At 38.9% G+C, this 25,101-nt stretch overlaps 1 protein-coding gene and 1 long non-coding RNA gene across 7 annotated transcripts in view; one reads left to right on the top strand and one right to left on the bottom strand.

Moving 5' to 3' along the window:
• Positions 1-25,101, top strand: part of SORBS2 (sorbin and SH3 domain containing 2) — a 221,503-nt gene that overhangs the window by 121,478 nt on the left and 74,924 nt on the right. For 2 of the 4 annotated variants that reach the window (XM_015545140.2, XM_007098994.3), the window contains exons 4-7: positions 296-345; positions 4,502-4,594; positions 10,789-10,815; positions 11,048-11,172. In XM_015545140.2, the coding sequence (XP_015400626.2) occupies positions 296-345; positions 4,502-4,594; positions 10,789-10,815; positions 11,048-11,172 (295 nt within the window). Of the gene's footprint in view, positions 1-295; positions 346-4,501; positions 4,595-10,788; positions 10,816-11,047; positions 11,173-11,972; positions 12,639-25,101 lie in introns of those variants that run through there. The other 2 variants (XM_042983004.1, XM_015545139.2) reach the window with 2 other exon arrangements.
• Positions 1-25,101, bottom strand: part of LOC122237843 — a 77,018-nt gene that overhangs the window by 26,098 nt on the left and 25,819 nt on the right. The gene's annotated exons all lie outside the window — the stretch shown is intronic.

The raw sequence follows: 25,101 nt of genomic DNA, 5'->3' as shown, positions 1-25,101 counted from the left end.
TGTGAAAGAAATTTAATTTTGAACACAATTGAATTCCTCGCCATTTTCATCCATTAGTGGTCACCATTAAGCAAAAACCTAAGTTTATGTTTATGATCAAGGACCAATAGTAACTGAAGTTTACTTTGAATAGAATTATACATTCTGCCTACCTTATTCACGCCGATTTAAAATAAGACTAACGGTAATGTGCTATTAACTCACAGGTACACCAAAAACAAAACAAAAACACTTGTTCATGGTATTTTGTTCCGCATACTAGTGAGCAAATTAATGCATCATTTTCTTTCTACAGGAAAACTGAAGATTTTAATAACAAACCCTCCAAGGTCAAAATGAATACAGGTATGCTGTTTCTGTTAGTTTCAACCTTTTCAAAATCATCTTGGCCCTAAATCATTAAGTTTAGTACTCTGCTGATCTGATTAATCTAAATTCATTACTTGACTTCTCTGTTTTTGTGCTCCAATCTTATAGCTATCAAAAGTAGACTTTTCTGTTTTGTTATCTACTCTTACTCCCTTTTTCTATGATCATATCTTGAAATGAACAGGAGTTCCTAAGCCCTAGGAAAAAGTAGCGTATCATTTGATGCATACATTTGTAATTTCTCACTTAAAATAAGCTAAATTCATAGGCAACTTGCTGCAGTAGAAAATATTCAAAGTCCCCCTTTTATAAACACTTCACGTTAACGATGTTAGCAGACAGAGTGCCAAAGCTTCATGTGAGATCAGCTTAATTATTCTAGACATAATACACATAAAGTCATAAGTACTATACTTTTAGAATGAGAACACTGTCTCCAAACAGCTTTAACAACACCGAGGTCTCTGAACTCTGTATTATGTAATGATGCACGTTAATTGTAACAGTGTTTACGACACATGCTAGGTACATATGAATTTTCTTTCCACAGTAGAAATATTTTGAGTTCTATTTTCACCTTTGCCCCCTTGACACTTTTATATGGGCTATCAACTGATTCTGAAAAACAACTTTCTCACTGCAATTCTGGAACCTGTGTTCACAGATAATGCCATTTCCTTCCACAAGTGGCCCCTGGAAAGCTAGCCAGTTACTCCGTGGCAAAGGGAAAAGGGTGGCCCGAGATATTTTCTCACATCAAGCGGCTTGCCTGGTTGCCATCTCTTAGTGTTAGCAAAATGCTCTGAGGGACGATTAACAACCATTGGTGAGAACCAATATCCGATCCCTAGATCAAGTGTAGAGATACGGACACTTGTCTTTCTGTCCGTGATCCTGTGGTTGCCCCTTAGCAGAAACCTGCTCTAGCTGACCTCAGAAAAGTGTGGGTCAGCCGGCCCCCAAAAATGCAGTTATAAATGTGGAGAGTAATAGGCGAGATGAGGATATTGGAGACAGTCAAAACATATAAGGAAAGCTGAGAAATCAAGAGAGATGATAACCCTAGAGAAGAACCAAGTAAAGGCATTTGGACAGTTGGAGATGTGGGACAGATGTGGGAGAGTTAGACATGGGAAATGAAAGGAGAAATATTACAAGGCAAAAGGATTGAAGAAAGCAAATAGAACAGAGAGAACACAGCTGAACAGGAGAAGGCATGGTGGGACAGTTGTCACTCGAGCAAACTGTCCACTTGGGGAGGTTATATTCATTCATTCTTTGCAGGCATCTCCTCACGGATTAAAGTTGAATCTAACTTCCCAATTTGTGGAGTGCTGATTTGCCTTTATAGTATAACCCTATTAATGACGGAGGTGTAATATGTGATCATACTAAATATGTCATATTCATTACAGCGCATTCAGTAATTAATCTTCCTAGTGTTGGAATTCAATCCTTAAATAGTAAAGTAGGCAGGGAGAAATTTGTGCGTTTGTTTAGGTCTCTGGGGTACTTGAGCCAAGTTATCACGCCAAGTCTGTTACATGAATGCAACCCCTTCTAAAGCATGCTCTCATTTAAAAGGAGTGAGTGTGGCTCTGTATAGAATGCTGATGTGCAAAGTTACTTTGCTTACCTGGGTGAATTTACACACATACAGGCATGCAAAATATGATATTCTAACATATGCATACAAAGTGGGTTAGAAGTGACTGGACCCTTTTGTTTAAAACGCCACAGTACTAAAGACAGCATCCTCACTTTGAGATCTCACACACATCTTCAAGAAAGAACAGAAAGTATCAACACATGAGTAAGTAGATACAGAATACAATAGATTTTTCTGTTCTAGCAATTTCACAGATGTCTCAGCTTTTCGAGGGGAGCTCTTTATTAGACAGTGAATAAAAAACGGATTCTCACGTCATTTTATGTAGGTCTTAGCTTAGAATACAGACACAGTTTAACCCGGAGGTTCCTACACTTTCTGGTTTTATAGTGCCGAGATAGCTTAGGAATTTTTAGCCATCCTCTCAAGCCAAAAGAAATACTTCACAGTTCTATTTATTAAGCAGTAGGTGCAGACAACTTAATAAGTACCCATGTTCTACCAACTGAGAAGCAATTTGAAAAAATAATGCACTTTCACTTAAAAAGATAATCATTTTTTTTATTCTTTATAACCACAGGTACTTACTAATGGGATGTGTGTGCCTGTTGGACGCACACAAAACTTGTCAGACCATGGAATTAGGGCATACATCACCACTCTCTTTTCCTGGCCCCAAATTATTTTCAGAGGGTCCTTGCTTTTGCCGCGGTGATCACCAACACCCAGCTTTTCAAAGATGTGATATCATCTAAAGGCAGACCACACAACTGACTACGTTGAAAATGGGACTAGCTCAGGCTAGTAGTTTTGTGCAGTGTCTGATAGGGATCGCTGTGTTCTCCTCAAGAACACAAAATATCCTCCCAAGCCCTTGTGAAGCTCCTGATGGGGCCCGGGGGGGGGGGGGGGGGCCTCAGCACGCAGTTTTGGAACCATGGGCTGAAGGAGTAACCCCGAGTCTCCTCATTTTGAGATTTTCAGATGTTCAGAATTAACGGAACTAGAAGATAAGACTTCCCGGAGGTCACTGTCCACTTTCGACGCCCTTGACTACACGATCCTTTTAGACCACTCATGGCTGCTATACAGCCCACATTCAGTGACATTGCCTCCATTTTATCCGAAACACTCCTCTCTTGTAGATTTTATTTATTTATTTATTTATTTATTTATTTATGTATTTATTTTTGCAATTTGCTAAAATCCTCTTGGTGCCCCTCTTACAGGTATCTTTAGTACTGTATGTTTCTACCATTTGTGTCTATGTTTGGCCTTTGATTTATTTGACTTCGCCTCTGTTGCTTCATTTTTCTGCTCTAGTTATCATCTGCATTAGGAAATCGTGATTTTCAACATATATCCAAGAAATTCTAGTTTGATATGGGAATCATTCCACCACTTGTAAATTCTACTGATCTTACTGCTTGCGGTTTTACCAATAATTAGTTCAAGTCGCACTTCTGAGCTCTCTTAAATTCTCTCACTTCCCATACACAAAGTGCATCCTCTTCTTTAAGAAATAAACGAAAGGGGAAAAAAGGAGATTAGCCTGTGGCAATATACGATGATGATGCTATCACATTGGTGGTTATAGGATTTGTTTTTCTTGCTATAACCTCCAAAAAGAATTCAATTTCAGTTGTTTTCATTCCCGGAGAAGGAGCAAAACTATTTATTGCACATTCCATGTACAAAGGAATGTGGGAATGAAATTGGAATCTGTTCCTAACTAGAACGTGAACCTTCCGATTTTAGAAGTCTTGCTACTCTGAACTTCTCATATCATGTTAAATAGCTGATGCATTTTCACTTATTTTATTTCATGTTGTGATTTCCATAAAGTGTAAGTATACAGATCATCATATATATTGTTCAAAGGTATAAAAGCAATTTAATTTTTTAAACATTGGTCATTGCAATCCTGTATATATCAATATTGCCTTTGATTCCAAATAGGAAGACAGAGAATTTCTAAAATGATACATGTTTCTTTATGAGTCCTATAGATCAAATAGACCATGCCTGTATCAGTTAATAACTTTTACTTCAAGAAGTGATTCAAGCTACTTTTAGGAACCATAAATAGCTAAAATACAGTAAAACCTAAATGATGGATACAAAACATACTATATCATACGTCTCAGTCCTGAAATACAGGCTGTCCATAACTCCAAAAGCTACTCACACTGCTTATAAATTTAATATTAATTGAATTTACATGTTACAAAGTTGAGTTCCCTATTTGTGTTTTCACTAAAGAAAACCATTCACATATTAAGTGTAAAATCTGTGTTTTCACTAAAGCATTGGCATCTATTGCTAAAACAGACTCCTGGTTTTTCGGTTCTGTTTTGTCTTAGTCTGGGGTGGGTGTGAAATTTTCAGATGTATCCCATGGTTACTCATTCTGGCTGTTCATCTTCCTCATGGATGTCTGGCACATTCCACTTGAAAATGCATGACAGTGCATGTGCTTTCCCCTTTGCTGTGGCCTCTGCTATATCATTTTTTTGCTTTCAGATAGCGGTGGGTGTGCTCGCAAACGTGCTGCCATGTCTGTTACATTAACATCTGTGAAGAGAGTTCAAAGTTCTCCAAACCTATTGGCTGCAGGTATAATATCACTAACTCACAGAATGTCACAATCTACTGGCTTTATCTGACCTTTCTCTCCTTCCAGAATTATCCTGTGCGGATGATGAAAGTGGCTGTAAATACCTTTCTAATGCCCTACGAGTTCTTATTTTTCTTGTCTCAAGAATAGCTCCTATCCCTTATGACTGTTTTTATTCTAAAAATAAAAAGCCAAACGAAACTGATATCTTGCAAAAAGCATGTTAAAAATCTAATTAAAAACAACAGTCACCTGACAAAAATGTGTTGCGTAACAGCTACAAGTGTTAATAACGAATTCAGTTTTTTTTTTCCACACGAACTAAAGCAATATAATATTCAGTTAAGATAACTTCCACATGGTTCAGTTGTTTTCTTTTTACCTGAAAACTGTCGGGTGGTGGGGACACGGGGTCAGGAAGAGGGATTTTCAGGAAACCGAATCATTATGAATTCACTTCTTCACCAAAGGTTGCAAACAATATGATAGAATAATAGTTTTGAAAAAGACCCTGAAACGTCCTTTAATCCAGTCACCAAAGACTCTTCTAATATATATTTTAAACGTCTTGATCCGAGTAAGATTAATTGGTACCCTCAGATATAAATATCTGCAGAAAGCCATTGAGAATGTGATATTTTCAGCATCCAATGAGGTGGGTCTCTGGATGACAAATGTCTATCTGACTTACCTAAGCCTGTGGGCACAACGTGCCCTGAGAGGGGCTGTTGCTGCGGAAGATGAAAGTGAACCCAGCACCCCCAGTGTCTGTAGGCCCTGAAATATGCCTAGACCTTATTGTGACTGGTTTGTGGGTTGGCTGGTTGGTTAGTTGGTTTGATTGTGGGTTGGTTGGTGGGGCTTCCTTGTTTTTTTATTTGTAATATTTGTAAGTTCGGGAGAAGTTGGAAAGAGATTGAGAGTGTTTAGATAATTTTAATTCATACTCTGCATATCAGTGCCTTTAATACACATACATTTAGTGGTTAATTATAGTGAGAATGTCCTTGGTTAAAGCCACTTGATCCTAAAGTACTCAGCTATGTTGAGGGAAAAAAAACAAGCTTTCACGTGCAGAATCCCACTCTTAGCCACCACCACCTCCAGGTCACAAGTGTATTTCAATGTACAAGTTTAAATACCGGTCCAGGTGGTTCCATAATATATTACATTTTTTAAACGCAAATTGCATTGCAAGGTATGTAGTAGGACATCATTTTGGTTAAGAGAGATCTTCGTGTGTGTATTTGTACATGTTTATTCCTGTGTATATGAGCGTGGAAAAATGTTAGAAAAACTCAAGTGTCGTTTATGTTGGATACCCGAGAGAAAAGGGAATAAAGGGCAATAAGAAAATAAATAAATAAATTGGTTGATTGATTGGTTAAGTAAATAAGTAAATAAATAGAATTCCAGGGCCATCAGGTGATCGGAATGCCTAACCCCAAATGCCACCGGCATTTCAACCAAGTAAAATTCTGGCCCAAGCTGCTCGGACGCGGACCATCTGAGGGTACCATCTAGGGAATGTGGCACTACTTCAACAATGCCAGATTGTTATGATTTACAAAAGTTTACTAACGGAATAGTAGCATATTGAAACAGAGATTGCCATTTTGGAGACTCAAAACTAGAACACCATCGATTTCATAACACTCAATTTAGGAGAAAATATTTAATGCCTCAGAATCCAAATAATGGACAAGATTTAGTACTTTAGGAATATGAAATAATCTTCAGTAATAAGAGTATGCAATGGCTCTGGACCATTTAAACTTTTCAAAAAAATATTCATTTTTGAGAGAGGGAGTGCAAGTTGGGGAGGAGCCGAGAGAGGGAGAGGGGGACAGAGGAGCCGAAGCAGGCTCTGCACTGACAGCAGCAAGCCTGATGCAGGACTCGAACTCACGAGCCATGAGATCATGACCTGAGCCAAATCTGCATGCTCAACCACCTGAGCCACACAGGTGCCCCAACCATTTAAAATTTTATATCATTAGGGGGCCCCCGGGTGGCTCAGTCGGTTAAGCCTCCCACCGTGGCTCAGGTCATGATCTCACCATTCCCAGGTTCAAGCCCCGTGTTGGGCTCTGTGCTGTCAGCTCGGGGCCTGGAGCCTACTTCGGATTCTGTCTCTCCCTCTCTGTCTCTGCCCTGCCCCCACTCGTGCTCTGTCTCTCTCTCTCTCTCTCCCTCAAAAATAAATGAACCTTAAAAAAAATTTTAATTTTGTATCAGTAGGAGTAAGACTTCTAGAGAATGAAGTCCCCTGAACTTTGCTTTTCATTGTTACATTAAAACTGGATCTCTTTTGTATTTGTTAGACACATGAGACATGATTCCTTTCTCAAGGAACTTTTAATTACGCTTTGAAGAAAGAAATCAGCCTCTTTTTATGCCTCTTACATGATACGGTAGCCTTCACAAGAAAACTAATTCGACGTAGTGTTTTTTTGTGAATCAAAAGAGGATTAGTAAGTACTTACTACATTAGGTATTATTAAAATAAAACAACCTTTAAGTAAAAGACTACCTCTGCAAAAGATTCTAAGCTCCTCTCTCTCCCCGCTCAGTCACAGAGTCAGTATGAGCTGCTAGCGATCAACTATTTGTCCTTTAAATCAGTGTCTTTCTCTTTATCTTTTAGGAGAAGTAATGTCCCAATGGGCAATTCATAGCACACAGAGATTTTCAACCTAAGCTAGAGCCACAACAATAAGTATGTCGGCTATAGACTATAGAGATACCATAAGCCTCTCAAAGGACATTTTATTTTACCAAAATGCATGGCAGTCTAAGATAACACCAGTATGGTGTTATGCTTTGGGACTGGACCACTATGGTAAGAAACTGGGTCTTACCAACACCACCTGTGTATTATATATACACCCTTGGGAAATTCCATCTGTTTGGACTTCAAGTTTCCTTTCTTAAAAAAAAAAAACCCAAAAACCAAAAAACAAACCAAGAAAAAATAAATTTTTTGACATTTCCTACCTCTCTGAGAACATAATCATTTCCCAAACTCACAAGGATTTGCCAAAATTAAATAAGAGTAAATGAAGAAAATAAATAAAAAGGCTTATCACAGCACTTAGAGACACAGTAGGCGTTCAATTAGTTGCCTTGAATTAATATGTTTAATTAATTCTTGCAAAGCATTTGAACCCTCTAAAGAAAGGAACTATAAGAATTAAAATCATCATAATTTTCAGAAAAGTATAGTTTATAATGTCTAATATAGCATACCAGTGGAAAGGAATTTAAACAAAACCTCAGGGGAGAGATTATGATATAACAGGTACCACAAACACAGTTACATAAACATCGTAATGGTGGAATCATCAAATTGGAAAGGACCTTTGAGGGCATCCAGCCCAATCCCCGAACTGAGCCACAAATGCCTCAACAAGTTCTGTGACAGGTGTCCACCACCTTCTGCCTGGACACAGGGAGTGTTCGTTGTACCAGAGAAGAGACGTCGTAGTTCTTAATTCTCACACACCCTATTCACATGCACATGCAAAAGAGTCAGGGAATGATAAATCTGTCCCATTTACTCATTCTTTAATTTCCAGAGAAGCAATGACCATCAACTACACAGAACATTAGAAACTAAAATCTCTGATCCCTGGAATTCAAGCTCTATTTTTTCACAAATGAACAATCATGAATCATGCTCAAGATACTGGGCAAAAACCATTTCCCCCACGAATCTGCCAAATCATTTACATGCTAGACCTTTAAAAAAAAAAACCCTATATTCTCTTTATTTGGCATGGTTCCAAGACGCTTTCTATTACCTGCTCCAAATCACACTTGCCCTCCCTTTCCTAAGCTTTCTTGGCAGAAATTAAATAAAAGCAAGGCTATGGTGAACAGTATTCACGTGGGATGGTATTTATCTTTCAGTGCCTCTGAAAAATTATAATAAAATAGCAAATCAGGACTTGATGTATTAGCTTTATACAACTGGATTTATTTTAAAGAAACAAATGTTGTACATTTGAATATCCTTAAGAGACCACCCACTTAAGAGTAGACTTTAATCGTTAACATAAGACTCATTAACATATGGGTTCATCCTGAAGTTTTAATCCATGGCCATTTTTCCCCTTTCTCCTTGCTCATAATTCTACACACTTGTGTCTACCATGGTAAGCAGGGCTATTCAGTAGAACTCATCCTCATTATTTTTTTTTTATTTGAGTACAGTTTGAAAAGCTCGCCATTATTAATATCTCATATTTCCTGTAGCATACGTACAGTTTCATTTGGAAGTCCCTGGGCCCAATACAGGGGACGAGGGAAGCCTCTGGTTGAACCTAGAGTGACTATCTTGTGAGTCTTGCACTTAATGTTTATTCCCCTGTTGATTCCATAATCTCCAGCATGGTCACCAGTAAGAAGAAACAGAATTGCCCCTCTACAAACGACCAATTAGATAAAGGGTATTTCAAGCATCCTTCAAATCTGCTCTAAATATACCTTCCTCCCCTTCACTGTGTCTATACCTCTTGTACCTCCAAGCATCTGACTCCTTCCACCTCCATCCCCGGCATATACCCACACACCCTTCATTATAAGCTCAGTTTTATCAAACTAAGGTGAAATAAACTCCCTACTCTTACACAGATAATTATGATATAAATAATAATTATTAATGCTCCTTCCCTTTTCATTGCCATTCCAGGTCCCAAAACTTGTTCCTTGTCCGCAAACAGTATGTGACACCCAGGTGGTTATTACATCTCTCTCCCTGAGGGCCCCAGAGCAGACTTCTAATGATTGCTCTTTGTTGCTACACCATGTTTGTTTTCTTTATAAAGTCCTCATCTTTATGAGGTGATTGAGAATTTCAATCACTTCTGCTTCCATTAAATCCTAGAAATAGAATCTAGTAGTAAGCATTTCACATGTAAGTCTTCAAAGTTATTGCTTTTCTTTGCGGTAGCCATTTTATCATGGCAAAATGATTTTGAACTCATTGGAGATAAATTCCATACTAAATTAGCAATTATCACAAAGGATGAAGATTTGTCAGTCTTCTCTAACTCACGTGAGCTGGAGACATGGTAATGTACTCTGTGCTATGTCACATGTTTGTTCCTTTGATTTGGAAAGAGTCCATACCAAATATTTTATCTAAAAAGCAAACTCTCATTTCTCAATTCATTTTTGTCACTCCAAATTCGTGTGTTTAGATTTCAAAGTATCCCATAAGCGTTAGAAAGAAAATGAAGAGTCCTTTTCACATGTAACATTCGTGTTCTATCAGGCATTGAAATACAGCAATTTAATAATGGTCTCGGGAAAGCTTGAGGAGGAGTCCAGGACTGGACAGAAGATCAGGCTGGATGACCCCTAAGGTCCTTTCTAAAGTTCAGGCTTTATGATTCTGTGAGAAGTTGGCCATGTGGTATAAAAGAACAAACGATTACCTCAAGTGTACCTCGGTTACAGAGTATTCTTGAATGTATAATTCAAATAAACCCCATAGTAAATATGCCATTGAGCCATTTTCCAACTATGTTAATACTGAACTTGTTTTCCATAGCTTTCTGCAAGACAATGGAATATACCGTAACAGCTCTTTCATATTTGAATACAAAATGATTTTAAAATGGCAACAAGAAGAAAATTCAAAGTCCAGAGAATGATTTGAAAATATTGCAGAATATGGTGGAAACACCTACACTTTCTTAAAATATAAAAATGAAATGCAGGCTACAAAAAATTGACTGCTATCTAACATAGGACTTGAGTATGGTTACTAACACCAGGGCAGTGAAAACTAAGTATCTTGTGGCTTGATTTAATGCTTGGAGAAGCAGTTATTGTTTTCAGACCAGATACCTTTTGATCCTTTAATTTAGTATTTAAAAATTCATATATCCAGCTTGGGCAATAATAAGATAAAATTACATGGTTGCAATATTATTGAGGGGAAAAAAATCAGTGTTTGTTATATGTGTTAATTACATATTATGTTTAATGAATGATATTTTAATTGAAATAAACATAAATGCACAAGCCTCTCATTTAGTAGATTGGACTTACTTCGAGTTTTAGAAATGAGATCATGTTTGCAAAAAAAAAAAGAAAGTGGTTGTGGTTCTTTCCCAAATGATCTTTACTAGACTGTTCATTTCTTTTACCCTGGTATTAATTTCAGCATTTCTTTTTCTTTTAGGACGTGATTCTCAGTCACCAGACTCAGGTACAGAAAAGCTATTCTGAATGACCATTACATTTGTTGTGAGTTTTTTTTTGTTAACATATTTGTAGTCACATTGTTGACCTCACAGTAAACTTCAATTGCATATACACTTATGTCTAATTTCTAGAAAGAAATTAAATTCTATTTTGGAAAAAAAAATAAATTTTACCAAAAAAATGTTAAAAGTGAATGTAGATATTTTTGTATCCAATTTGTCTTCCCTTAATAAAAGCTTGGAGCTCTTACAATGATCGAAATCAAGAGACACTGAACGGCGATGCTACATATTCCTCTCTTGCAGCAAAAGGTTTTAGAAGCGTTCGACCAAACTTACAAGAAAAAAAGTCACCGACTCAGGTAATCTTGCACGGCCTTGTTTACTGTGTTATTTTAAACATGGTTAAAAATATGCTTTAGAGTCTCTTCTCCAGCAACATGTGCATATTTAGATGCATCTTTTATCTTTAATGTGTTTTTGCTTTTGGATCTGTATTCCTTGCCAAACTTGAATTCACAACATAGAAGACAAGTTTTAAGCTCAAAACGGGCTTTGTGGGGCTTTTTTTCTGATTCAGTTCATAAAAGTACGATCACTTTCTACATAATGTTTATGATATTTCCTTAAATTCATAAAAAGCTGTCAGCCGATGCTTTGATTTCGAAGTTATGTGGTCGGCCATACGTTTATTCAATAAATAGGAGTTATGCAACTGTTCATTATATTAACTGAAAGAACCTTGTGTTGGAGATCTTAGTAAAATTGTGCCCCGAATCTTAAAAGTGTTACCGAAACAGTGTGAATAAATATAGGGTACCTATACCTCAAAGTCTGAAATTATGCATATATCCCAAGGCCTAAAAAATTTGCCAAGAGAACACATGTTCATTTTTAACATAATTTTCAAGAATATAGATGGAGTCAAACTTCATAATGTATTCTCCATAAAAACCGTTTTCTCCCAGAGGGCAACTATTGATAATAAATTACAAGGCATTCTAAATGGAACAAAAATGATCATTTAATCTAGCCAACAAAATGTGTAGAATAATAAGGAGATATGACATTGTTTTACTTTCTTTAAGGGTAAGGTTGACGCTGGTTTCTTTAATGACTAACTTTGACTTTCTCTCTGTTTTTCCTTCAACATTATTTCTCTCTCCGGATGCTTTTGGCAATCCAGGCACCCTTTCCACCGCCCAGAAAAGAGAGCTTTTGTAGTTCCTTGATAACCAGCCACACACAGGGTGACATTTCAGATCAACTAGTAACTAACACACAAACTCCCTCCTGTACGAAGTACTTTACTAGCAGAAAACCTCTTGAAGGAACTATGCATTCCAATGATGACTCAAACCAGACAATTGTGTATTCAGAAGAATCTAACACAACTGTGTCATATACCCAAAAAATCACTAACCCACTACCAGCAGCTGCCAGCACTGGTCCCCCATCAAATGCTGACACCAGCACCCCATTTCTACAAGAGGATTACACGCAGGACTCTCAAACTCGACGAATTTCTACACTGAAACTAATCCATAACCAGGATCTAGGAAGTAGTGTCCACTTTAATACTCCACGGTTTTCCCAACCTGTTGAGGTACCATCGTGGCTCAAAAGGCCTTGCTCACCACCCCCTAACCCAGTGCCTGGGATATACACAGCATCTCTTTCCATTCAGATAACTCCCGTTTCAGGACACGATCCTGAAAGCCACAAACAGCTACCTGAGCTTTCTCCAGAGACCACAAAGATACCTCTTCAGCAAGAGAGACAAAAATCTGCAGTTGCTGCGGCCTCCCAGTCCTCAGACTGCCGGGTGGTACATTACACTTTCCAATCTCTTCTTACAGGTGTTCAGTAGAGACCCTAACTCCTCTGATTTGGGCTTCTTATATAACCAAATGCTTTGTTAGTTTCCGAGCAGGAAGGGAAAGGAGAAAGAAACCATCTTCTTATTTCAAACCCTACTAAGTTCATCAATAGATTTCTAGGTATCTTTTAATTAAAAAAATACATATCAACCAATATATATCAACCAATATCTATTGTGTATATATACACTATATATATATATAGTTATATATATATATATATACATAGTTATATATATATATATATACATATACAACCAACCAATATATATGTGCATATATATATACATATACAACCAACCAATATATATGTGCATATATATATACATATACAACCAACCAATATATATGTGCATATATATATACATATACAACCAACCAATATATATGTGCATATATATATATATATATATACAACCAACCAATATATATGTGCATATATATATATATACAACCAACCAATATATATGTGCATATATATATATATATATATACAACCAACCAATATATATGTGCATATATATATATATATAATATACACAGATTTTTAATCCAGAAATCATGTGCTAACATTTCTTCCCTCTAAGTATTGATGAATTGGTTATCACTGAATACTCTGCAAACCACCTCAGCGCTCAAAGAATTTTTAAGTTTCACAGAAATATTTTTTATGTCAGGCCTTTGAGTGCCTTGATTTACCTCATTTACCTATATAACATAATTAGCAATTACAATTCACTTTGGCAGGGAACATGTATTTTAATTCACCCAGCATTTACTCCTTTGTACCTCAATATTCATTTTCACTGAAACTTGATCCATTTCTACCTCTTAAAATTTATCTCAGGACATACAGTCGTCAGTCTTTAATATCCAGACTGTTAGGAAGTAAACCCTTATTTCCCTATATGTAAAATGCTCTCATAGTGTCATTCTCCTGGCATTTATTAATCATTTAGAAGATAAATGTTCCTCTTCTTGGTTTCTGCAACTTGATATAGTGCTAAGAGCATAAGCTTTAAGGATAAACAGCAGATTTCAGTTCAACTCCATCACTGGCTATGTGATGAGGCAACCTTCTTAACTTCTCTGTCGGTCTGAGCAAAGAAATGAGAATAATAATTAATCCTTAATTCCTAGGTTATGGTAGGACTAGGGAGATAGTGGAAGTAAACCATTAATAAAGATAAAATACAACTACAGCAGTAGTGGGAGTATTGGAAACACTAATACCCAAGTAAATAATCTCTATAATACGATTTCCTGTAGCTGCACTATTAAAGATCATCCAAAACATATCCTTGAAGAGATATATTTTTAAACTTTGTAGAAAATCAGACATCTGATTGACACCACATCCCTTTTCCCACCTGTACAGCAGAAACCTTAAGCTTAGATGATTAAAAAGACAAACGGTGGCGGGGGCGGGGGGGGCAGGGAGGGGAGCCTGGGTGGCTCAGTCGGTTAAGCGTCTGACTTCGGCCCAGGTCATGATCTCGCAGTCTGTGAGTTCGAGCCCCGCGTCGGGCTCGTGCTGACGGCTCAGAGCCTGGAGCCTGTTTCAGATTCTGTGTCTCCCTCTGTCTCTGACCCTCCCCCGTTCATGCTCTGTCTCTCTCTGTCTCAAAAATAAATATTGAAAAAAAAAAAAAAGACAAACGGGTATTTTCATACCTCTGCTAAAAAGATCTCTTTCATCAGCTGATTGTGATATGCAAAATTAATTCATTAGCGAAATTTCTTTGAATTAAGGTAATATCTTTTGAAAGCCCCTATGAAATATGATAACAATAATTATAATAGCAACTAAAAATACTAGGAGTTTATTATATGCAGGGAAACTTAAGTTCGATAACTTTCTTTTTCCACGGTTTTGTCACTATCCATGCCGACCAGAGATAGTTGGTTTCATTACATAATCCCCAGAGAATCAGCATGAAACACAAATTAAGGTGTTGAGAACCTGTCACTGTTATTCATTGAACAATTATTTATTGGGTATCTACTATGTGTCAAGTCTGTTCTAGTCACAGAGCTGTATTTGAAACTATTGAGAATTAAAATCTTGCCAGAGAGAGGCAAAACTTAGTAAAAAAAAAAAAAAAAAAAAAAAAAAACTTAAATAGGCGGATTATATACATCAGAAGGAGATTCTGTAAATAACTAAGCAATACTAAGCAGGGATCCGGGGAGCAGACTCCACGTTATTTGGGATAGTCAAAGGATCCTCATTGAGAAGACCGAACAGCTTTGAAGGGGGAAGACTATTCCTGTCAGAGAGCATCGTGTAAAGGCTTTAAAACTGAAGCATGCTGGGGCTGCTCGAGGACCAGCAGGGAAGCCAGTGGAAAGGAGAGGGAGAAAGGCAGGCGCAGAGGAGGCAGAGGGGACGTCAGAGGTAACAGTGGCCAGATGACAGCAGTCCCTGCAAACACTGCAAGGATTTCAACTTTTACTCTCAATAAAAATGGGAGCCATTGGGAAATTTCAAGGCTACCGCAATTGTCATTTAACTCGTGGTCTAACTGAATCATTCTGGCAGCTCAGGGGAGAACAAACTATGCTAGGGCGAAAGGAGACCAGGCAGCCAGTTAGGTGGCTTTTGCAACCATTTACGTGAGAAATGATGGTGCTCGAGGCAGGGTAGAAGCAGCAGAGGTGAGGAGAAATCAGATTCTGGATGTATTGTGAAAATAGAGAAAACAGGACTGCCTGCCAGACTGCATGGGGGACGTGAGGGAGAGAGAAGAGTGAAGGCTGACTCCAAGGTTTTGAATCTTTGCACCTGAGGAGGATGGAATTTGCCAGCCTTTGCCCACACAGACTGGATAACTTTGGGTAGAGCAGGTCTGGGGGAGAATCAGAGGTTCCACTGGGATATGGTTAAGTTTGAGGTGTCTATGAGATATCCACATGCAGGGGTGGAGTAAGCGGTCCAATATAGGAGCCTGGCATTCAGGTAAAGGGTCCAGGTTGGAGATACCAGCCTACAGATGGTTCTCGTAGGCAAGAGACTGAATGAGATCACCAGGGCATGAGTACTGAGAAAACAAGAGGCCCGAGGACTGAGCCCAAGAGCATCCCAATAGTAAAAGAAGGAACCAGCAGAGGAGACTAAAAGAAGCATCCACTAAAGGAGGAGGAAATCCAGGAACATGTGGTATCCTAGAAGCCCAGCAAGGAAAGTATACGGAGAAGGAAGAGATGGTTAAGTGCACAAATACTGCTGACGGGGCAAGTGTACCACGAGTTCTGCTAAGTCATCCTGGACTTAGTTGTGGGTACGGAGACTTTCTTGGAGTGGGCTTAAGAGAGGCTAGGAGAAGAGCAATTGGACAGACATCCTTTCAAGGCCTTATTATTGTAAGCCCTTTCATCCAGTGATTCTCCCTCTCTGAGCCTCAGTCTTTCATCTGTAAAATGGGGATAATAACGGCATTCATCCCCTGTGAAGTTTGAATAAGATACTGTATACAAGGAGTCTGGTGTAGAGCCTGCTACATAGTAACCCCTCGATATGTAGAAGTTGTTATTTTAAAATAGTATCCTTTTTCCAAACTCTACCTCTGATGGGGAAAAGGAAATCTGTTGTTTTCCACAATACGTTTTTTTAGGAGTGGATTAAAGTTTATTTCATCTCACCTACAGTGTGTTCCATGATGAGAGTGTGTTGCCCTTTATAGCATTTTGTCAAAAGGTGGCATGAGATTTTTGCACTTTGGGCTTGCTTTTATTGATTGATTGATTGATTGATTGATTGATTGTAGTAAGAATATTTAACATGAGATCTACCCTTTTAACAGATTTTAAAGCGTATCGTTAACTATAGCCACAATGTTGCAGGGCAGATCTTCAGAACGTATTCATGTGGCATAACTGAAACATTATACCTGTTGAACAGCAACCCACTTCCCTCCCAACCCCCCGCCCCTGCCCCTGGCAACCGATTTCCTGTTCTCTGCTTCTCTGAGTTTGACTGTCTTAAATACCTCATGTAAGCGGGATCGTGCAAGATTTGTCTTTCTGTGACTGGTTTATTTCACCGAGCATAATGTCCTCAAGGTTCATCTGTGCCTCATGTGACAGGATTTCTTTCTTTCTTAAGACTGAATAGCATTCCATTGTATGTACATATCACACTTTCTTTACTCCATTCTTCCACTGATCCATATTTAGGCTGTTTCCCCATCTTGCCAATTGTGAAAAATGGGCATTGTTAAGTCTCATTTTCCACGTAATGGCCTCTGACAATGGTGACCTTTGCATTTTAAATACTTACACTCCACGTTCTGGTGAGAAGTCTCATCAAATACTGAGAGCTGTAGGCTACACTCTATGAATCAGCCCAATATAGGCTCCATTATAAAGAATTAGCCTCCCAAGAAATTACCAGACCCAAGAAACAAAAATTCTCTACACTGAGAAGTGAAAAGGAAACTTCAGTGTTCTACGAATTCTATTTACTTTTTTTTTTTTTTGCTGTTTTTGTTAAAGTCTGTCCGTTGGTTTAAGAAGAAAACAGCAACCTACTTTTAGGAATTTCTATTCTCTCCATATTTGATAATTGAACATAGTGTTTGATTTTCTTACTAATTTATAAATAGAACCAAAATGAGGTGTGTTACCCGACTATCACTGTGGGAACAGATACCCTGTTGCTAAAAAAGTCACATTGTTCTTCAGTGTCAGATAAGCGGAGGTCTAAGCCAGAAGCTTTGAAAAGACAGCAAAAGCGACACCCTAAGTATTTTCCCTGGCATTTGTGAATGCTGTTCCCGTTGCTTCAGGAGGGTAATCTCGACCCTTCTATGATGAAATAACCTAATCAATCATTTGTCAGAGCCTACTTTCACAGCTGTGGCTGCACATATGTTAGAGACTCGGAGGAGAATTTATCTCGCTGTCACGTAGAGGAAGGAGCAAAGTCATCTCAGTGCTCCATGCAATCAAGACGTCTAAGTTAAGGAAGGCAGAATAATGAATAAACGTCAGCAGTGCAGAATGGTAAGAAAGGTTTAGAATACAAAGTATGCTTTCTGGACCAATCCCATCGATACCACACCGATCGCTCATGTGTTCCATTAGGACGGCCAACCAACATCCCATATTCTTCTTTGTGAGTCTGTTATGCTATCAGCCGATGGCAGTTTTCATATTAATGTTCTCCTTACCCTGCTCTTTGCTTTGTGCAAAGCATGCCTGTGCTTTCCAGGCATTTCATTTTTTTTTTTTTTGTACTAAATGCTTTTTTTGGTACTGTACTAAGTACTTTACGTGCATTTCCACACTTAATTTTCACCAGCTTTAGGAGATGGGTTTTACTAATGTCCACATTTTACACATGAGGAAACGGAGGCCAAGGGAGACTAAATGACCTGCCCAAGTCTGTCTGACTCCAGATCCACAGCTCTACCAGTAGCTTCCACTGCCTCTATTTTCTGAGATAACCTGACTCCTGAAGCCCATCTTCTGGCAACATTCTTAAAATATGACACCTTCCTAGATTCAAAATCATATTCTCCATCAGAGTACCACAGAGGACAGTGGAAATATTCACTCCCCTGATCAGATACCACACTGTGTGCCCGAATCTGGGTGACAATTTTGGATAACTTGCACCCACAGGTAGGGACTGTAATGCTGTTAAGATCTCTGGTAAAAGGGTCTTCCTTATGAGACTATAGGGCAATCTTGTATCACTGAAATGCCAGTGGTACAGCCAGGCCTTCGGGGAACAGGGGAATGACCAGTTAGCTACTCTTTCTCCATTTTAGATGCCACCTAGTTCCTTCTGTCCTCTGTGAGTCAGCCTCGTTCTCTCTTAGCTTCTATCCTCTCATTGCTTCAAGTTGTCTGTGGATTCCTATGACATTGTCTGGTGCCAGTTATGCATGAACTTGTGTCTGGGGTTGTGGGGAACACTACTGCCTGACTGGGGCATTCAGTGTCATATAATTCAAATTCCCCGGCGGGAGGAAGTGCCTAATTGGCCCAGTTCAGTTCAGTTATTCTCCTGAACAATCAGCTGTGGCCAGAGAAATGGAATCGCCTAATACAAACACGGCTGCCAGGTACTTCCTCCCCAGCATCCTCAGGAGGGGCAGAGAGAGGAGGTTGATTATTACAGAAGCAGGAAGGGGGGGGGGGGGAGGAGAGGTATAGATTGACTTTTATTTTTCCTAAAAATTCTTAAATTGTTTATTTAAAAATTATGGAAATTCAAAGTCTTAACAATGAGATGGATAATTATATTATAAAACTCCATTATAAGTACCCATCAGCAATTTCCATTATTTGGTCATCCATTTTCAACGGTCAACTCCAGTTATCCTGGTAGTGTTTTAAAATCAACATAAGACACCATTCCCTTAAGTTAGTAGAAATTTTAGTACCTTTATCCAACGAGTGAAGAGAAAAAAAATAATGAAAGAACCATTATGACACCCAATAAAATATAAATCATTTCTCCATATAAGGGGATTGATTCTTATGTAATTCCCTCCTAGATTTTTTATTCAAGTAAATTACTGTCTACTCTATGTAAAAATAGAGAATAAAACCAGTCAAATCCCTTGCTTGATATTTCTCAAGTATTCTGTATGCTCCTCAGGAAAGGAGACCTACAAGATTAAGGTCCCAGACCACAGTAGCATGTCAAGCCAACTGGAGCCCAAGACAGAAATAAAAATATGTGCCCGTATATATATGGTGTTATGTATTGTTAATTTTTTCTAGAACATTGAAGTCATTTTTAAAATATTCGAAAGTTTAAAAAGTAGGTGCATGAAAACCAACATTACGTTTCAATATTTTATTTACACAAACAGAATTTATTATAATCTTACTTCCTCTTAATTGAAAATTGTCTTCTTTGTGATCATTGTTAGTCAAGGGGAAATTGTCTAACACAGCTATTCTCTCCACTGAAAATGAGTTCAGGAAAAAGATTTGGGAAACTTTACTGATGGGTTTGCTTTCATTAAAAAATCCAGGATACAATTTTTTCCTTTTTCCTTGGTCTTCAGTGTGACTTGTCATGTTATTTAAATTTTTGGCATTTGGTTCTGTATGGATTTTGGGGGGGACATTGATTTTGTTTTTTTTTTTCTAAGATTGCATGAAAATAATGTTTGTCTCAATTACTGAATTTTTTTTTTTTTTTAATTTTGAGAGAGAGAGAGTGCATGCACAGGGGAGGGACAGAAAGAGAGAGAGAGAGAGAGAGAGAAAGACAGAATCCCAAGCAGGCTCCATGCTCAGTGTGGAGACTGATGCAGGGTTCGATCTCACAGTTTGTGAAATCATGACCTGAGTTGAAATCAAGAGCCAGACACTGAACTGACTGAGCCACTCAGGTTCCCCCCAGGTACTGAATTTTTGTCACTCCTTTCAATTTTGCACCCAAGATAAGGGTCTCCTCATGTCCCCTGAGGCCTGGAGTTGCCAGACTATGCTTCCTTTCCCGGTGCCCCAGTTTTATACCCAGCCCACAGCCAACGACCCTTTTCTCACCTCCAGCTTCTGGATCTACAGGGTCAGCAAACTGACGGCCCACGGCCTTGTAACTATAGATACGTTTGGCTGGCCTGCCACGGGGTTTATTTTATTTCTAATTTGGCCGCCTTTAGGAGGAACATGCCTTCTCCATCCTACTGTGGTTCTCACTATTCCCTCTTATCTAACGCCTGACCTGATCTACCCATTCTGGGTACATCGCTGGCCCTGGGTAGGCACTTGAGTTGGCAAGGCCTACGCACGACCAATACACCTTTTCCACTGCTGAAACTCATCCTTCCTGAGCCGCCTCATTCCTTAGTTCCTCAAGGAGTCCAGCCTCGAGTTAGTGATCTCTTTCATCCACAACTTCACCTTAGCATTCTGGGTTGAATTCACGCGGACCCAGATGTTCAATGCTGCTCTCTCTTGGAATATTGAGTACCTTGGGGTTTAAGCGCTGTCCCTTTCCTTTGTAGAAACCAGGCAGCAGCAAACTGGTGTCTCTAGCTCCTCTCTCCCTCCCAGCTCAACAGTTGGAGAAAGTGAAAAGGAACTTATACCCACAAAAGTTGGGGACTGTGGGCCTACAGCCAAGCACCTTAACCTTACATGTCTTGGAAGATGGAGACACAAAACAACTATGATGATTTTCTGCAGTCATCTGTCTATCTGCCACGAAATTCAGCAGGAAAACAAATTCTCTTGTTTTTTACGTTAGTGTTTCCTGCTCCAAGTAGTCTGGATTGACAACATACTTCCTCTTCCCTTTTCAGGCTCTTGCCCCCACTCTTATCACATTTTCCTCAGAGAAACATGTAGCATGTGGTTTTCTCTCCTGCTGTGTCTAAGAAGGCATCTCATCAACGAGGAGACCAGGGTCATGCAAAAAACTAGTCTAAGATGCAATTTACATCTTTATGGCAAGCTATTTCAAAGCTTTTGTGTGAGTAACCTATAGACTTGCTTTTTTTTTTTCTTAGTTTCATCTATAGCAATTTAAATGTGGTATGACTCACCAAGATGCATTCCATCTGTTACACACACGCGCATTAGGACTCAAAATTGTGAGCATATCAGGAGGTAGGGAGAGAAATTGGCAAAGTGGAAGAGTTCTGCAGACAAGCTCTTGAAAGAACAAATGAGTGGATAGAGACCATTCCTAGACACAATGCCACACAAACAAACTGATCATATTACCCACGACAACAGTGGTTTTAGAGACAATCTGCTTTAGCATTTGACATGTTTCAAGTCCAAAAGGATACATACGGTAAGCCAATCCAGGGAGAGATACAGCCATTAGCTTTTCCTTTTAATTTTGAAGGGGAAGGAACTCCTTTGAGCAGATAACTCAAATCCTTTGGCATGATTTATATTATTTAACAGAATTGTCACTGAGCATAAGTAAAACTAAAGAGACCCATGTTCCATGGAAAGCTCTTCAGTGAAGTTACATTATTATGAGAAATTCCATGGACACCGTACTCACCCGAGATAGCTTTGTATTGAATTGCATTCAGAATTCTAGCAAAATCCTTACATGTTAAATTATAATTATTGTAGTTTCATAATATTATAGCTTTACTTCATAATAATGTAATTTTACTTTATTATAAAAATGTAATAATAACATGCATACATTACTACGAGAATATTTTAAATTCTGGGTAACTTGGAGATTTCTGTCAGTTAATTCTAGAGATTTTAAAACTGTATACAGTAAAGGGGGCATCTGGGTGGCTCAGTTGGTTGAGCGTCCAACTTCGGCTCAGGTCATGATCTTGTAGTTCGTAAGTTCAAGCCCCACATCAGGCTCTCTCTTGTCGGCACAGAGCCCGCTTCAGATCCTCTGTCCCCTCTCTCTGCCCCTCCCTGACTCGCGCTCCCTCAAAAATAAATAAAACGTTAAAAAAAAACCCATAGAGACAGTAAAAAAGTATCACTTTCAAAACAAGTGTGTTTAAACAACAACAACAGCAATCATATTAAATAAAAATAGGATAAGGAAACCTGTCTTTTTATCCAGGGTTGGAATTTCTTAACTTGTTAGATTAATCGAACAAGTTGAGAAATCAGATTGTTGGATTATGGTATCCACAATCCCCAAAGTTTATGCAGAATTTTACGTAGGCATGAATTTGTACACTTTTGTTAAGAGTCAATAGTCTTCATCAAATTTTTTAAGCTGTGACTAAGAGAAACCTTTTTACGTATTTGTTTTAGAAGTATTTGTTTAAAAGGCTGAAGAAAAAAATTAATTATGACTTTTTATGAGAGGAACAGGTGTATGGCACCAACTGTTAGGAAAATGCTGGCTGGCCAAGAACACCGAATAGTATCACCTAAACTTTTCCTAGGCAAGATTTCTAAGTTTATACAGTTTTCTTTAATTCATTCCTCCCCCTGGTATCAATGTCCTGCAATACTTCTGGCTATCTGTCTTACAACTGGCACCACACCAAACACTCATAAACAAAAACAAAAACAAAACAAAAAAACCTCTATTCTGAAGGGGGAAAGGAAGAATTAAGAAAAAAAAATTCTTTTTTGCTTCAAAGTTTCATTTACTCATGATGAGGCTGATGTTTATCATCACAGTCGACATGTGTGGGTAGACATCACAATGGTCAGAAGAGATAGCTATAAAGCCTGTAATGGGCCATCCACTCTCTTCCTTTTACAGACAGCCCCTCCACCATGGTTTTTAGCCTCTTGGGTTATATAGCCTTAGAGGCATTAAAACTTATTTTTCTCCAGTTTCTTTCTCCTTTACCTAAGACTTAAAACCAACAGTGGCTCTAACCAACTAAGGTACCTTCTAACCATCATCAGGGGCTGGTTTTTGTCTTCACTTCATTTTCACAAACAGGTGTCTCCATTTGCACAGTTAGGATGTTTTAAAGTTCAATTCTTTTAGTGTTTTATAGTGAAATCAAAATATCCTTTCCACTTCATTGTTTTTAGTTCCATCATTCTTTAGATCTGTAAGTCAGAAAAAAATGGGGTAACCTGGTTTTTTTGGGGGGGGGATTATTTCCAGGGGGGAGGCAGTCGGGGGAAATCTGCTAGAAGATTTTTCTATTGAAGCGAAAGGAATTCTGCTGGCCAATAGACGACCTGATATTATTTTGCTGTCACAGGGACACAATACAAAACTTCTGAGGGAAAAATTCCATGATGCCAAGCCTCTCAAGCCCCCACCCCAAATTACAATGCAGTGCTACGTGAAAATTGGTCTTATTTCCAAAAACACTTACTGGATTTATTTTCCTCACTTTTTCATGCTTGCTCTGTACTGAATGCCGGTAACTAATCCTTTGAATATATTTCTTAAAAGGGCTTGCAAATACAGCTGATGATTAAGCTGAATAAAGCCTTCTCTGCCACATTGCAAAAAGAGATGTCCTTATTAACTGAATAATTTATATCTCTTGTTATGTTTCCCTCATACTCAGCCTGGAAACCAGAACTTAGCTGCCCATGTGCCAGAGGTAAATGCTTCACAGGCTCACAGGCAAAGCACACCAGAAGCCTCTTCACGCTTTTCCTTCCGTGGTGCTTTTGAACTGAACCACTTCTTACCTGGCGGTGACCCCAGCCCAGCCTCACCGACTCTGTCACCACCTGCTGATCTGGGGCCTTCACACCTGCATAGACCCTCCCCCCCCACCGCGAGCCTTTCACACTGCTTTTTGCAAACCCCTTCCCCTCGCTCCTGTCCTCCCTGCCCACAGCCACACCGCAGACTCTCTCACTTACAGACTTGTCCTGCTCCTCCGGTGAGTTCTCCCCAACCATCCCACATGCGCTCAGGAAGCTGACTCTGACATCCCTGACCGTTCTGCTTAACTGACTGAGCCACCCAGGTGCCCCCGACGTCCCTGACCATTCTGAAACACCTTCCCGACCCGTGGGTCAGAGGTCATCTGTGACAGACTGCAGCACCAGGCGGCCATGCGGGACATTATTCTTCCTTCCTTTGCCTCCGCCACTTTTTAAACAGATCTCCACGGGCCAGACACAAGGACCGATTGATTTCTCGTCTGCCATCTCACTTTGCTGCCAAGCGTTTTTATTCACATAGGTGTAAATTATACCTAAACCGATTCCGCACAGCCTGTCCAGAAAATCCTCTACAGTCATCCTCAAAAGCCTACTTTCAGCTGAAAAAGTCAACTGTCTTCTGATTCATTAAAAAAAAAATTTTTTTTTAATGTTTATTTATTTTTGAGAGAGACAGAGCATGAGTGGAGCGGGGCATGGGGGAGTGTAAGGTGGGGAGGCAGAGAGGGAGACGCAGAATCCGAAGCAGGCTCCAGGCTCCGAGCTGTCAGCACGGAGCCCGACGCGGGGCTCAAACTCAAAAACAGAGAGATCATGACCCGAGCCAAAGTCAGACGCTTAACCCACTGAGCCACCCGGGCGCCCCTATTCTGATTCATTTCAGAGTCATTTATATTTACACTGTGTTGCTCTAGCTAATGAGTTGTACAGTGATTTGCTTTGATAAGTAGTTATCTCAAAAAAATAATAAATTATCTCAGAAATTTAGATAAGTATACATATATTATGATGATCGAGTTATAGCAAAAGTCTTAACATTTTTCCAAAATTTTAACCCAGTCTTAAATCCTGGTAGATAACAGTTTACCTCTGAGATTCACATGAATTTGTCCTGTGTGAATAGTTCACATACCCTTGTTTCTCGCATACATAATTGCTGACCGCATGACGCTAATTCTCGCTTCTCTTTCACTAACCGCTACATCTTTTGAACCTATCTGTCTTATAGGGGCGAATGATGTAAATACTCCTAGTCCACACTGCAGAAATTTAGCCCTCTGATCTTTTGGAATTGTTTTTCCTGAGCCATTCTGGGTTAGACATTTATGAATTCATTTATTGTTTTATATA

This window comes from Panthera tigris, chromosome B1 (genome assembly GCF_018350195.1).
Source record: "Panthera tigris isolate Pti1 chromosome B1, P.tigris_Pti1_mat1.1, whole genome shotgun sequence".
NCBI lineage: Eukaryota > Metazoa > Chordata > Mammalia > Carnivora > Felidae > Panthera > Panthera tigris.
The sequence above is the reverse complement of the archived record's forward strand: the minus strand, read 5'-3'. Positions and strand labels throughout refer to the sequence as shown.